The following is a 12,879-nucleotide window of genomic DNA, read 5'->3' as shown; positions in this document are numbered from 1 at the left end:
GATGGGTTACTTGGCCAGTAGCATCTTTACATTAACCCTTAGGCTACTGTCACATGTTGAGGGGGGAACACATTGTCCCACTCAGATCCACGTGTGTCCACTAATATGCTGTTCAATCAGTGCACACATGTATGTAGCTTTCTCTGCTGGTGGAGAAAATGTGATAATATCCAATCTGTGCATGCGTATAAATGGCATTGTGTATGTGCCAAGAGATGGGGCAGCCAAGAGGGGATGTATAGAGCAGATTTAGGTATTACTCTGGTGCAGTCTATGGCACAAAGTGTATTGATCACTTAAAGGAATTGTTCAGTATAAAAATAAAAAGATTTGGTAAATGGATAGGCTGTGCAAAATAAAAAATGTTACAAATATAGTAAGCAAAAATGTAATGTATAAAGGCTGGAGTGACTGCATGTGTAACATAATAGAACTACTTCCTGCTTTTAAGCTCTCTTGGTTTCCACTGACTGGTTACCCTGGTGACCAAGCAGTAACCAATCATTGACTTGAGGGGGGGGGCACAGAGATGATGTTAGTAATTTCGGACAGGACAGCCTTGGGACCAGAAGTTACATCACAAAGTGACACAAACCCTGGGGAACTAGTTTTTTAAGGTTTTAAAGCTGCCTGCAAACTAACATGAGGAACCCTAGGCCCCCTGTACAATTTGCAGGTAGTCCATGGGTACCCAACCTGCTGCAGGACTCTAGCAGGGTGTTTCAATTCATTTGAATAGGAAGTGGCTGCAGGAAGGAAGGCCCGATAAAGCATTTGTGTTTTATCTGTAGTTTCAAAATAATAATAATAAGAACACTGGTGTTCCCTCGATTCTTTCAAACATCAATTGAACTCTGGCTTTCATACAGCCACGGCTGGGTTCTGTATTGCATAGGAAGGAAAGAAAAAGCTGCACAACGGCTGCTTTATTGTTGCTCTGTACAAGTTACCATGACAGTTATCTTCATGCTGCAATGATTATTTTACATGTCGCTTTATATATATATAGCCAAGAAGTGTAGCGTAGGTTGTGAATTGAAAATAGACAAGGACAAAAAAAAAAAAAAAAAAGACAACCTTGAGGGAGTTTATACTATAAGGCAGTGATCCCCAACCAGTAGCTCATGAGCAACATGTTGCTCTCCAACCCCTTGGAGGTTGCTCTCAGTGGCCTCAAAGCAAGTGCTTATTTTTAAATTCCAAGCTTGGAGGCAAGTTCTGGTTGCATAAAATACAGGTATAATGCCAAACAGAGCCTTAATGTAGGTGGACACCACATAGGGGCTGCAAAATGGCCAATCACAGAACTTATTTGGAACATTTTTCATGTTAGTGTTGCTCCCCAACTCCTTTTACTTCTGAATGTTGCTCATGGTTGGGGATCCCTGCTATAAGGTATATGCAGAATATTATGTTTGTGAAGGTGAAAAAAAGCAGATTAAAGGGAAGAATGAATGAATGAATGTAAAGAATTTCAGCTTACTGTGTAAGCCACAACAATGCAGGCTACCTTAAATTGTAGCCTCACTTGACAAGGAAAGGTAGAACCTCCTGTTTAAGGCTAGAAGAATATCATGTGATTTTCAGTGTTTATGTGTGCTACTTTCCACATGAATACCAACAATGATATTGCCCACTGCTTTCCCCAACCAGTGTCACCAGTGATGGCAGACAATGCCCCAAAATCAACACATCAAATATCTGTACCCCCTACACCCAATAATTCTATTCTGAGTTCTGACAGGTTTCCAAACATTAGATCGATAAGAACACTCTGGAAGGAGGTATATGGGAACAAGAAATAGAACAATAACTGACAAGATAAAGCAGACTCTAGTGCATCTCAACATTCCACCAGCAGATCAACCACAGTTCAGCAATATCGGAAACCCACAAGGTTGCTGAAACATGCTTAAAAGTAGAACATTTGCTGAAGTATCTAAAGAGGTTCTAGTAAAAAGGATTTAAAAGTAAAAATCAGCACAAGATGCATAGAACCTTGCCATATCCAACTTAGGTTCTAAATTAAGAATACACACCCCACCTATCTTAATGGTAACATATATAATGCACCTTGTGTGAAACCAGCAATGATCCTACTTGTATAGTAAAATGTGACTTTCATATGTTAAGACATCTAAATAAGTCACATTCATGTTCAGCAGAGCAGTCATGTGCTCAACTCTAATTATTATAGGGAAAAGCAGAACTGCAAACAAGATAAAGAATGTTTTGTTCAACACTATTCCTTATCATGAAGAAATGATGAAGAGTCCTAACATTCCACTGAGCAATGTTGATTTGGTGCAATCTGAAATACCAATTTCTACTGAACTATTTAAACTATTATGTAATAAGTCAATAAAGAGATTTATTTAGCTAATGGTGCACTTATTCCAAGTACCCTTGCTACTGAAGCAAATAGCAACTGTTCATCCAATCGCAAATGCAATGTGCGTCATTAACCTTAGATCAAAGGGTGGGGACCACAATAAAAGTCCTTAAAGAAAATATACATATTGCAAAATGTTTTCCTTTGTGCAAACTTAATATAGCTTTTGCACCAATATGCAGTGTATGTCATAAAACATCCTAAAGGAAAAACGTCTGTATTTTTGCATTTCCCCAAACAATATCTCACTGTCAGTAAGTAAGAACCATCACTGTGCAAGAATAAACTCTCTTGTCAAGAAGAAGGTGTTGGCAAAGTTCCCTAATTAACAAATGGGAAAAAAGGAGGGTCTCTCTCTCTTTGGGAATCAGTAGGACATTCAGGGCAACAGTAACAATTTACACAAAGTGGAAAAGGAGGACGCGACTTTTTTTGAATGTCCTGTAAGCATTTACAAGAGTACCTTTGTGCAACTTGCTGGAGAGTTACTTTTCCAGGCTTAATAAATGCACTGTCAAATAACTGTTAATTGTTAACACAATACGTTTAAGTTGCATTTTCCTATTAGGGATAAGTTAATAAAAAAGTCTCAATATATTTATCCTAACAGCAATGTTGAGCCAAACTTTGTAAAAGATTATCAAATTTGTCCTGCTTTTGCTGCAAAACTGAACAGCACCAAACCAAAATACCAGCAAGGGCAGTCTGAAGATAAAGGCATGTTGGTGATTATAATTAAATTGAAAATTAACTCTTTGTAAAGAAACACTTTCATATTAATGTATTGGAGTAGAGCAAGAAAAGAGGAACACATTTTGTTTCATAAATATCTAGCCAATAGTGTATATTTTATCAAAAAAAAAAAAAAAAAGAGGCAATTTATCTGCTGGCATATTTTAGCCAGTATGAAGTTCCCAAACTGACCCTGCTGCCACCAATATTCAAGGACAGGTGCTATTGCTTGTGGACTTCGGGCACCTGTGCAGGGGTAGCTGGGGAACATTAGTAATGGGCAAATCTGAACTGTTTTGATTCAAAGAATTTTTCAAAAAGGAAAGAAATTCACCAAACGTACTGAAGTCAATGGGAGTTTTTTCACAGAACTGTGTGACTTTTTTTTTACTACACAGTATGGGGGAGTCTATGGGGGCTTTTTGCAGTGAAAATTTGCACCCATTCCTAGTGCTCACGTACAGTATGTAGCACGATTATGACAATATACAAATTGCTATCATCATCTTGGCAAGTTAATTTGACTGGGCCACATTTTTCAGGTCACAAGACTATACAGTTTATTACAGATGTGGTCCAGCCTTTAACTTCCCATATTTGATCAGTTAGCATGTTTAGGCTATTTAAAGAATCCCTGCTCCAAGCACAAGCTTGTGACATATTGACAAAGAACACTTTCACCATGTATGTTCTAGCTAGCAGAAGACAGATGGCTCTAAAAAAAGCAAAAAGGTACAGTTTTAATTAAGCACCCTGGTCAAAAATGATAGCTTGAACTGACATGAAGCAGGTGTAAAGAAATAAAATGTACTTGTTGATTTCCATATTCAAAAAAATTAGTTATTAAACCTGAGAGAGCATTTATGTTTGTATTCTGTATGGGAGTGTTATATTCCGTACGTGAATGCTAGCACACAAATGGCCTAGAATTGATCAACAAGGGAACCTGAAATTGTAGCATCAGAATAATAATACTTTTATGATGGTGCCAAAGATTCTACACATATTATAAGAATGATGCTTTCTGGTGCTAAAGAGTGACAAAGAATTTGCAGATGTTCATTCACTGCAATAGTCAAGGATAGATATTTAGAAGAAGTGTGGTAGAGAAGAGATACCAGGCATCACTACCAGTGAGACAGACGGCGTTCAATGACTGGCGCTCCAAACTACGGATGGGCCGAATCCAGGATTCATTTCAGGATTTGGCCTTTTTCAGCAGGATTCGGCTGAATCAAATCCAAATAAAAAAAATTAAGAAACTCACAAGACTTTTCTTCACACAAATAAGTAAAGGTGGCCATACATGGGCAGATTAAAGCTGTCAATATCAGTCCTTTGGACTTATCTGCCCATGCATGCTTCAGACAGGTCTCCCCGATCAATATCTGGCCAAAAATCAGCCAGATATCGATCGGGCAGGTTTGAATTTTCCTGCTATTGAGGACCGCATCGGCTAGTTGATGTGGGCCTACAACCAACCCATCATTGCCATCATTATAATCTGATCGTTTGGTCCTAGGCCCGATCTACTCTCATCAAAAGAGCAGATCTTACTGTATGGGCCCCCTTTAGTCAAACTTTTTTTTAACTGTGTACAAGGTTCTCTCTCCTCCTTCTTTCCCAAATTTACATATGCCACTTAGGGAGCGGACTTGGTTCAGGATTCTGCTGAATCTTTCACAGAGGATTCGGGAATTGGCCAAAAACTAAAATAGTGGATTAAGTGCATCCCTATTCCATACAGATTCCAGTGTAGAATTTGAGACTGTACCAACATCTCTTCTTCATGGTAATGCCCTAATCTAAAACTGCATGTGATCCAATCTAAATCCTTCAGTTAAAAAATCCTCAAATTGTTAAACTTCTAACAAAAACATTTACAGTAGTAGACTACTCTTCTACTCTGCTTTGAAACATTTAGAATTCCAAAATCAAGTGCTTTCCTTGAAACTCTGGAATATAGTCCAGACTTTCATTCCAGGTGCAGCAGATAGAATGGAAAATAACTTAAAAATGTCAACTACCAGAGGGCTAAAAAAAAAAAAAAGTCCCCTTATCTGCTGCACAAGTGGCTATTCAATTTTGTTGCACCAGCAAATAGTCAGCTGCCATTGCGAAAGTTCAATGACCCAAATGAAATGCCATAAAATACGACCAGTCACAATGCAGCCGGTTAGCATCTACTCATAGTATTTAGACACTTGCACTTTATGCAGAAGTAATGCTAATCAGAGGCTCAGCTATTAGGTAGTCTACATTCTCCCAGTCACGCCACCTGAATAAAACTGCTTATTATTCACCACTTGCAGTGATTTTCAGGCAGAACAAACTTAACATACCTCCTGGGATTCTGGTTTCGAAAACTTGCCACCCAAATGTAGTGGATTTTACTTATAAAAATGTCACCTCCTCAAATTCTAGAGAATTAAATACCCATTAGGTGCTTTAACATGCATGTCAAATAACGGACGGTTATACAAATTACCTAATTGGACTGCCTATTTACACATAAATATGAATTTCAGCAGATAATGACACAAAGCATACTCATAGTCCAAGACAGCAGCATTTCAAACTAGCTTTTCTCACAATCAGCATAGAACATATATTATTTGAGAAACCCACTTGTGATATAGGTATGGGTCCTTTTACCCAGAACGTTCGGGACCTGGGGTTATCCGGATAAGGGATCTTTCCGTAAATTGGATCTTCATACCTTAAGTCTGTTAGACTAGAAAATCATGTAAATATTAAATAAATGGGCTGGTTTTGCTTCCAATAAGGATTAATTATATCTTAGTTTTGATCAAGTCCAGTACGGTTTTATTATAATATACAGCGAAAAGGGAAATTATTTTTCAAAATCTGGATTATTTGGATAAAATCAAGTCTATGGGATGCAGCCATTGTGTAATTCTGATCTTTCGGAATAATGGGTTTCCGGATAATGGATCCCATACCTGTATGTGTATATATATATTATATATATATACACACACATACAGGTATGCTGGTAAAGCCTGCATTTAATACAATACAGATAATTCAATTTAGGGTGGGCTTTAATGTGCAAGAAATACTTTTCATTAGGATTTCTCGGTCATTATTGAAGCTATGTGCAATTTTGTAGCAGCTCAAGTGAATAACAGTATAATGATGCCACACTGCTAGAGTGTGTGACAGTCACACTCTGTTTTTCCTACATCATGTGAAACACCTTTAAACCTTGGAGTCTAAGCACAACAGGTAAACTTCCTCCTTGTCTTGTGAAACAAATACGAAATATGAAAATACAAATGAAACCCAGGAAGAGGCAATGCTCGTCGTTATTGCTACCTGGAAAAAAAAAATCATTTCCATTCTAGTTGTATTTGGTTTTCAGATTTAAACACAATTTATCAACATCTAGTTGTTTACTTAAAATAATAACTTGACTAGTGGCTAATAAGACAAGGGAAATTCTTCCAGAGAAGTAAAAGTCTAAAAATGGAGGAAACTTGAATAGGTAATTTAAAGGACTAGTTATACCAAAAAAATGAAAGTGATTTCAATGCATTTTAATATAATACCCTACTGCACTGGTAAAAATCACATTTGCTTCACAAATACTAATAATATGGTTTAAATAAATATGCTGCGGTGTCACCAAAGGGCAGCCATTCAACTTGAATTTGTGATGTAGGATATACGATTACAGAATATAGCAGATAAAAGCTGTATTAATATTTACAACACATTTGTAACGTGCTTTACAGATAATAAAACCACTCTCATCAGTCCTTGCCCGGTGGAGCTTGCACTCTAAGGTCCCTATTACATTCACACACACCATGGTCAAGAGACAAACAAGTAGCATTGAAAACATGTAACCTATATTAAGCCCAAGGTCAAAAACAAACTGTTTACTGAACTGGAAACACAGACTTATTAGTGCTGGCGAAGTTTATATTATCAGTCACCGCAGAGTTTTAGGAGGATAAAGGCGCCACATCTGTTTGGTCTTTACCTAGTTCTGTAAACCCCTAAGTAAGTAAAATATATATTATTTAGCTTAGCATAACTATGTTTTTTTAACTTGTCTTTACAAATCCAATTAATTCAGAAGAGCTCCGTATTACAAAATTAAACATTGTTTTATGTCACTTTCATTCACCATGCAAAAGCTTCCTCCTAACCTGGCTGGTAGAGTATAATCAGGAAATCCATTTTCATTCTTACAATTACATACATTATATCACTAGGAATTAAAACGTTCCTGTCTGTTCTTAGTTGTTCCCTTCACAATCAGGCAGAGTTCCGTAACCAGTCCTTAAGCCAAGACAACTTCAGTTCCAAAAATGTCTTGTAGGCTTCTGTTGTGTTCCATCTTCCTTTAAATCACAGAACATCCAAGAATTTGAGTCTTGGCTAGAGGACAACTGATTTCTGCTACATTGTTTCTGGCATCTGGCAAGTCTTAAGTGAACAGCAAAGGACAGACAGAAACTAAGCTGGACGAGAGCGGACTACTTAAAACATTGCTTGCCATGGTAATTACATTTAAATAAGACACAGAAAATGTTAAATTAATGTATATTAGAAAGTGGCTTGGAATCAAACTTTCTTTCATTATGCAAAAAGTAAATCATCTCCCCCCCCCATGCTTTGGGAGGATTTTCCTTTTACTTGTCATATATTAAAATATTAAGACACATGGGGTGGAAAGAACTCCCAAGCTACACCCAAAAGTAATTACAATATAAGTCATGCATGTCTAATGAAGTAAGACACGCATGCTGGGCATTTTCACCAGGAGGTGCTACTCTGTTATACAGAAGATGATGCAGGGGCATAAGCAAGAGGATTGTGGTGACTGATCTGAATGCATAGAATCCATTGGGCCGTATAAAGAAGACCAATTCCTATATTTAATTAGACTTGATGGGTATTTCATCTATACAATTTTTTAGGTACCAAAGGGACAAATTATTTTGCATATGTGATCTTTGCCTTACTTTGCTGGTTTTACTTAATTGTTTTATAAGGGTTAGATAGATTAGCACCCAAAACCAGATTTATTAAAAATATTAACAGTGAGCCACAATTTGCTTAAAATCACACTAAAGGCAGGGACATCTGCTGCAATTCGGGGAGATTAGTCACCCAGCGACAAATCTGCTCTTCTTCAGGCCGACTAAATCTCCCCAAACTGCCTCCCGCCGGCTAGAATGAAAATCGCACTGGGATGGCACTGGGAACACTTTGTTTTCTAAAGTCGACCCACAGTTGTCTCACAAGGAAGCTTCGGAAAACGGAGCGCTCCGAGTGTCCATCCCGCCGGCGATTTACATTCTAGATGGTGGGAGATAGTTGGGGCGATTAATCGCCCTGGAGAAGAGGAGATTTGTCGTCGGGCGAACAATCTCCCTGAATCTGAGCGTTTGCCCTGACCTTAAGAGACGGCACCCAGTAAAACTTCTATGAGATGCAACTCACAGCATCCCTGATGGTTTCTGCAAGTCAGTTGAGTTTCTGCGAATTATAGTTGAACACATACACAACACACATATATATGTAGCCAACAGGATTCACAACAAGTGAAAGTCGTGAAAGATTAGTAGCTGAGAAAGATAAAAGACATTCCGAGATAATCGTGGTCTCACGATGATGATCGGATCTTTTAAAAATCTCATCTATGGCCATCTTAAGACAATACTGTTGTTGCTCATCTAACACATAAAACTGAACTGGGGTAAAAGTGACCACTTGTACAATTTAAATAGCTTCATTTTCTCACTGTGTTATCCAGGGGTATTCATTGTCAAACTACAGCTCCCATATCTATGTAAAGTGTAGGATGTGCCAGGTGCCAAGAACTTTGGTTTAACAACAGGTAGAATACGGGGCATCAATAGCATGAGCACTAAAGCATACCATAGCCATTTAAACCCATTGCCCAAATAAGCCCTTCCTTACCTTATCTGCTATGCTGCTGGGTTCAGTATGGGCCAGGTCTGGGCTTGGTGAATCAATAATAACTGCTCCATTTTCACCTGTTGCTGCATCATCCTCCGCCCCAGGGGAACAGCTCAGAGGGTGCTTGATGTCATGTAGAGACTTCTGCCCAGAAGTGGGTAAAGATTTGGGAGTACATTTGGGAGAACTGGAGCCTGACATTCTGAGTGTGGGGAGGAACAAGAACAGTAGGCGAGAAGAGCCTGTTGTTAACAAGCCTGTTGTTAACAAGCCAAAGACATAAAGCCAGGGTTCTCAAATGCTGTGCGGGGTTTATCAGGACGCAGGAGATAAATATCAGAAATACGTCTCTGTCGGAGAGATGTAAACAGGCACTACCCCCAGAAATCAGCCGCTATAATAACCCCACAATGTCGCCTATAGCGCCCTTTATTGACTAATTAACTCCTACAACATCATACCGCCCCGCTTATGGCAGGACAGTCCCGATTTCCTTAACACAGCTCGCAGTCCCGGATCAGTATTTAAACATCCCGCAACCCCGTTAAGGTCCAGCTCCTGCCGGAACACTAATCCAGACGTTCCAAGTCTCATCTGTGACGTCAAGACTACGCGTTTATAAGCGTCGTGACGTGCACGCGGCCGCCTTCGGGGAGTGACGAGCGGGGAGAGAGTGGATCGGCGGCGGTCATTCAAGCAGCGTGAGAGCTGCTGGTAGTTTGGGTAGGACGCGGCTGAGGGCTAGATGTTTCTTAGCTAAAGGACAACATGGCATCATTTTAAGAGTCTATGTGAATCAGAGCATTATGGAAACTGGATGCCAACTGCAGTCTATATCCTGAGACTTGCCTGTGGCTTGTGCTATAGAACAATAAAATACACACTTTTTCCTTGTTGTTAACAATACCTTCCGCCGCCAGAGCCCAGAGTGTCTGACTGAAAGTATTCATCTCTTCACTAGATTGAGACCCAGGGCTGCCATTAGAAATCACAGGCCGTACAACAACCCCACCCTCCCTAGCACCCAAACCCCACCCCAGATCCCGCCCATTCCACATCACAGTTAATAGACCACACAGACATCAGTGCTAAAAAAGTACCCCCCCACACACACAAGTTATAAAAAGCTATTGATGGTCAGGGCCCCATTATAAGTTTTAAAAAAAAAACATTGGCGCCAGGGCCCCCAAAAAGTTTTTTTTTTTAAAAAAAGCATTGGCACCAGGGTCCCATTAAAAAAATTGGGGCCCCAAAAAATATTTTAAAAAAAAACATTGGTGGCAGGGGCCTCTAAAATATTAAAATAATATATTGGTGGCCAGGGGATTAGAAGAAATATGAATTGACCTAATAGGAATTATCTCAGTCATAAAGTGCACCTGGCCTCCCTGCAGCAAGTCTGGGCCTCCCCCTTGTAAGCCATATATACCACCATGTCACACACATACCCACTATCACTGTAACACCCTCACCCATCACAAAGTAGCAACATTTTGTTACAAACAGTGACACCTCAACCATTTCTGACAGCCACTCAGTCTTATTACAAGTTGCCCAGCTGATACATGAAACACACCCTAATTTGCTGACGCAAGTCCCTTTACTCACTTTTCTATACCTGGTCATTTCCTATTTGAAAATTTACTATCGGCTATTTTCCTTATTAATAGAATGGAAAGTGCATTCCATGAGTCTGTTAATCATATAGCAGAGATTATCAAAAATTAGAGGTTTGAACCACTTTCCACCTTGCCGGGACCCCCTTCATGCCTGGGCCAGGGACACTTGTCCCCCCTGTCCCCCCCCTGATGGTGGCCCTGGGTACATGGCAACTTGTGTCCAAAATTGCACTTTGCATATTGCACTTGGGCTTGGATTAGGGTGTATGTCTCATAGTTTATTGATAGTATCACTGTGACTGCAGCAAGGAATGCAAAATAAAGATTCTATGGAAGCAATCAAGCTTGAGCTTTCAGGAGGGAGTAGAGAATAGCTACCATTTGGGAGCCACAACCCCAGAGTGACAGTACTGCCCTAACCCAGAAGGGATATCATAGACAAGTGATCCCCAACCAGTGGCTCGTGAGCAATATGTTGCTCTCCAACCCCTTGGATGTTGCTCCCAGTGGCCTCAAAACACGTGCTTGTTTTTTGTATCCCTGGCTTGAAGGCAAGTTTTAGTAACATAAAAACCTTCTGTATTGCCAAACAGAGCCTCCTGTAGACTGCAAGTCCTCATAAGGGCTACCAATAGCCAATCACAGCCCATATTTGGCACCCCCAGGAAATTTTGCAAGCTTGTGTTGCTCCCCAACTTAGTTTTAGATTTGAATGTGGCTCATGGGTAAAAAAAAGGTTGGGGAGCCGTGCCATAGACCATGACTTAATATTGGGGCGATCGTGGGTGGCTCTGTGTGGGCCTCTGAGTATTTAAAATGCCAGGACCCGCCTATTAAACATCTATTTAATTCTACAGAGAAATCTCAGTGCCAGGAGGAATAAAAAACATAAACTTTCAGTTTGGGCCAAACAGAACCAAGAAGCTAATACAGCTGTACCTTGCACATAAATAAGCTTGACCCATGCTCTGCCTCTCTCACCATGCCTCTCCTTAAAGGGCAAGCAAAACCTGGAATGATATGGATTAATATTTGGACCCAGGGCTGCTGAATAGCTTCACAAGTCCAATAGCGGTATCATTGGTAAGTTTACATCCCTCATTTAGCAGAAGGATCCTTCCTGGATACCCTGGTGTGGTGGGATCCTCCTCTATCTATTGTTCCAGATAGAGGCAGATGTGCTGTGCACCCATGGGGAGCAGGGTACTAGGGTAATATATAAATGACAAGCAAAGGGGTATCAATTCATGTAAATTAAAATTATGCACACCTCCCTTTGGCCCAGAGCTTTTCCACTAGGCAAATACCTTTCTATACATAGAGACCCTAAATAAAATTAATAGCATGTTAATAAGCTGGTCCATCCAGAAATGAAGCCTTCTAATGACAGTGACATGTTTATTGGTCAGTTCTTTATAAACCCAAAGTGTACATATGTTTATGGGTCAATCCCACTTAGGCCCAAAACATCCTACTGGTATCTTTATGGGATAGTCCCTACTAGGCCCAAAATGTACTAAGAATATTGATACGTTAATATGTCTGTAACACTAAAACCCAGTCTTACTATGTACTAATCCCAGTTATATGTTTATATACACAATATTTAGTGTTTATGTGAGTTTTAATTAAGAAAAAGTGTCCTTCGAGGCTTTGGACACTGACCAAAATTCTGGCCTCTGTAAAAATCGACAAGATCGGGCCCAGACATGGCTCCTTCCTTCCTTTTACCTCTTAATTTTTAACACCTCTTTTTACCTGTTTCTCCCACCCCTGCCACTTAATTCTTTCTCTTTTCAGTTACTGCTTTCCCTTGCACAACAGGTGTCCATCATCTCAAAAGTTCCCTGACAGGACTGTAGTACTATAAAAAAGCAAAAACACAAATAAAATATGTATTAAAAGCTTTATTTGTATAATAGATGCTAAGTTTTTTAATTGTAGATTTATTCATATTCATTGAGGTTGGAAAGGACTCACATCCACTGAGTTCATGTTTTAGTTTAAAAGGAACCTGCCTATTTAATAGTTGATCCAGAGGAAGGCGAAAAACCCCATCTGAAGCCAGAGCAAATTTGCCTCAGAGGGGGAAAGAATTCCTTCCTGACTCCCAAACGGGCAGTCGGACAAGTCCTTGGGTCAACTTCAACTAAAAGCTCATGTCAGAATGTGTTTTTT

At 39.7% G+C, this 12,879-nt stretch overlaps 1 protein-coding gene across 1 annotated transcript in view; it reads right to left on the bottom strand.

The window, feature by feature from the left end:
* snx30.L (sorting nexin family member 30 L homeolog) overlaps positions 1-10,039 on the bottom strand; it is a 32,764-nt gene extending 22,725 nt beyond the window's left edge. Inside the window, exon 1 of the mRNA XM_018256438.2 lies at positions 9,083-10,039. Coding sequence (XP_018111927.1) covers positions 9,083-9,283 — 201 coding nt within the window. The 5' untranslated portion in view covers positions 9,284-10,039. The remainder of the gene's footprint in view (positions 1-9,082) is intronic.
* Positions 10,040-12,879: the final 2,840 nt, after the last annotated feature.

Source organism: Xenopus laevis, chromosome 1L, assembly GCF_017654675.1.
Source record: "Xenopus laevis strain J_2021 chromosome 1L, Xenopus_laevis_v10.1, whole genome shotgun sequence".
Taxonomy (NCBI): domain Eukaryota; kingdom Metazoa; phylum Chordata; class Amphibia; order Anura; family Pipidae; genus Xenopus; species Xenopus laevis.
This window is presented reverse-complemented; position numbering and strand designations above follow the sequence as displayed.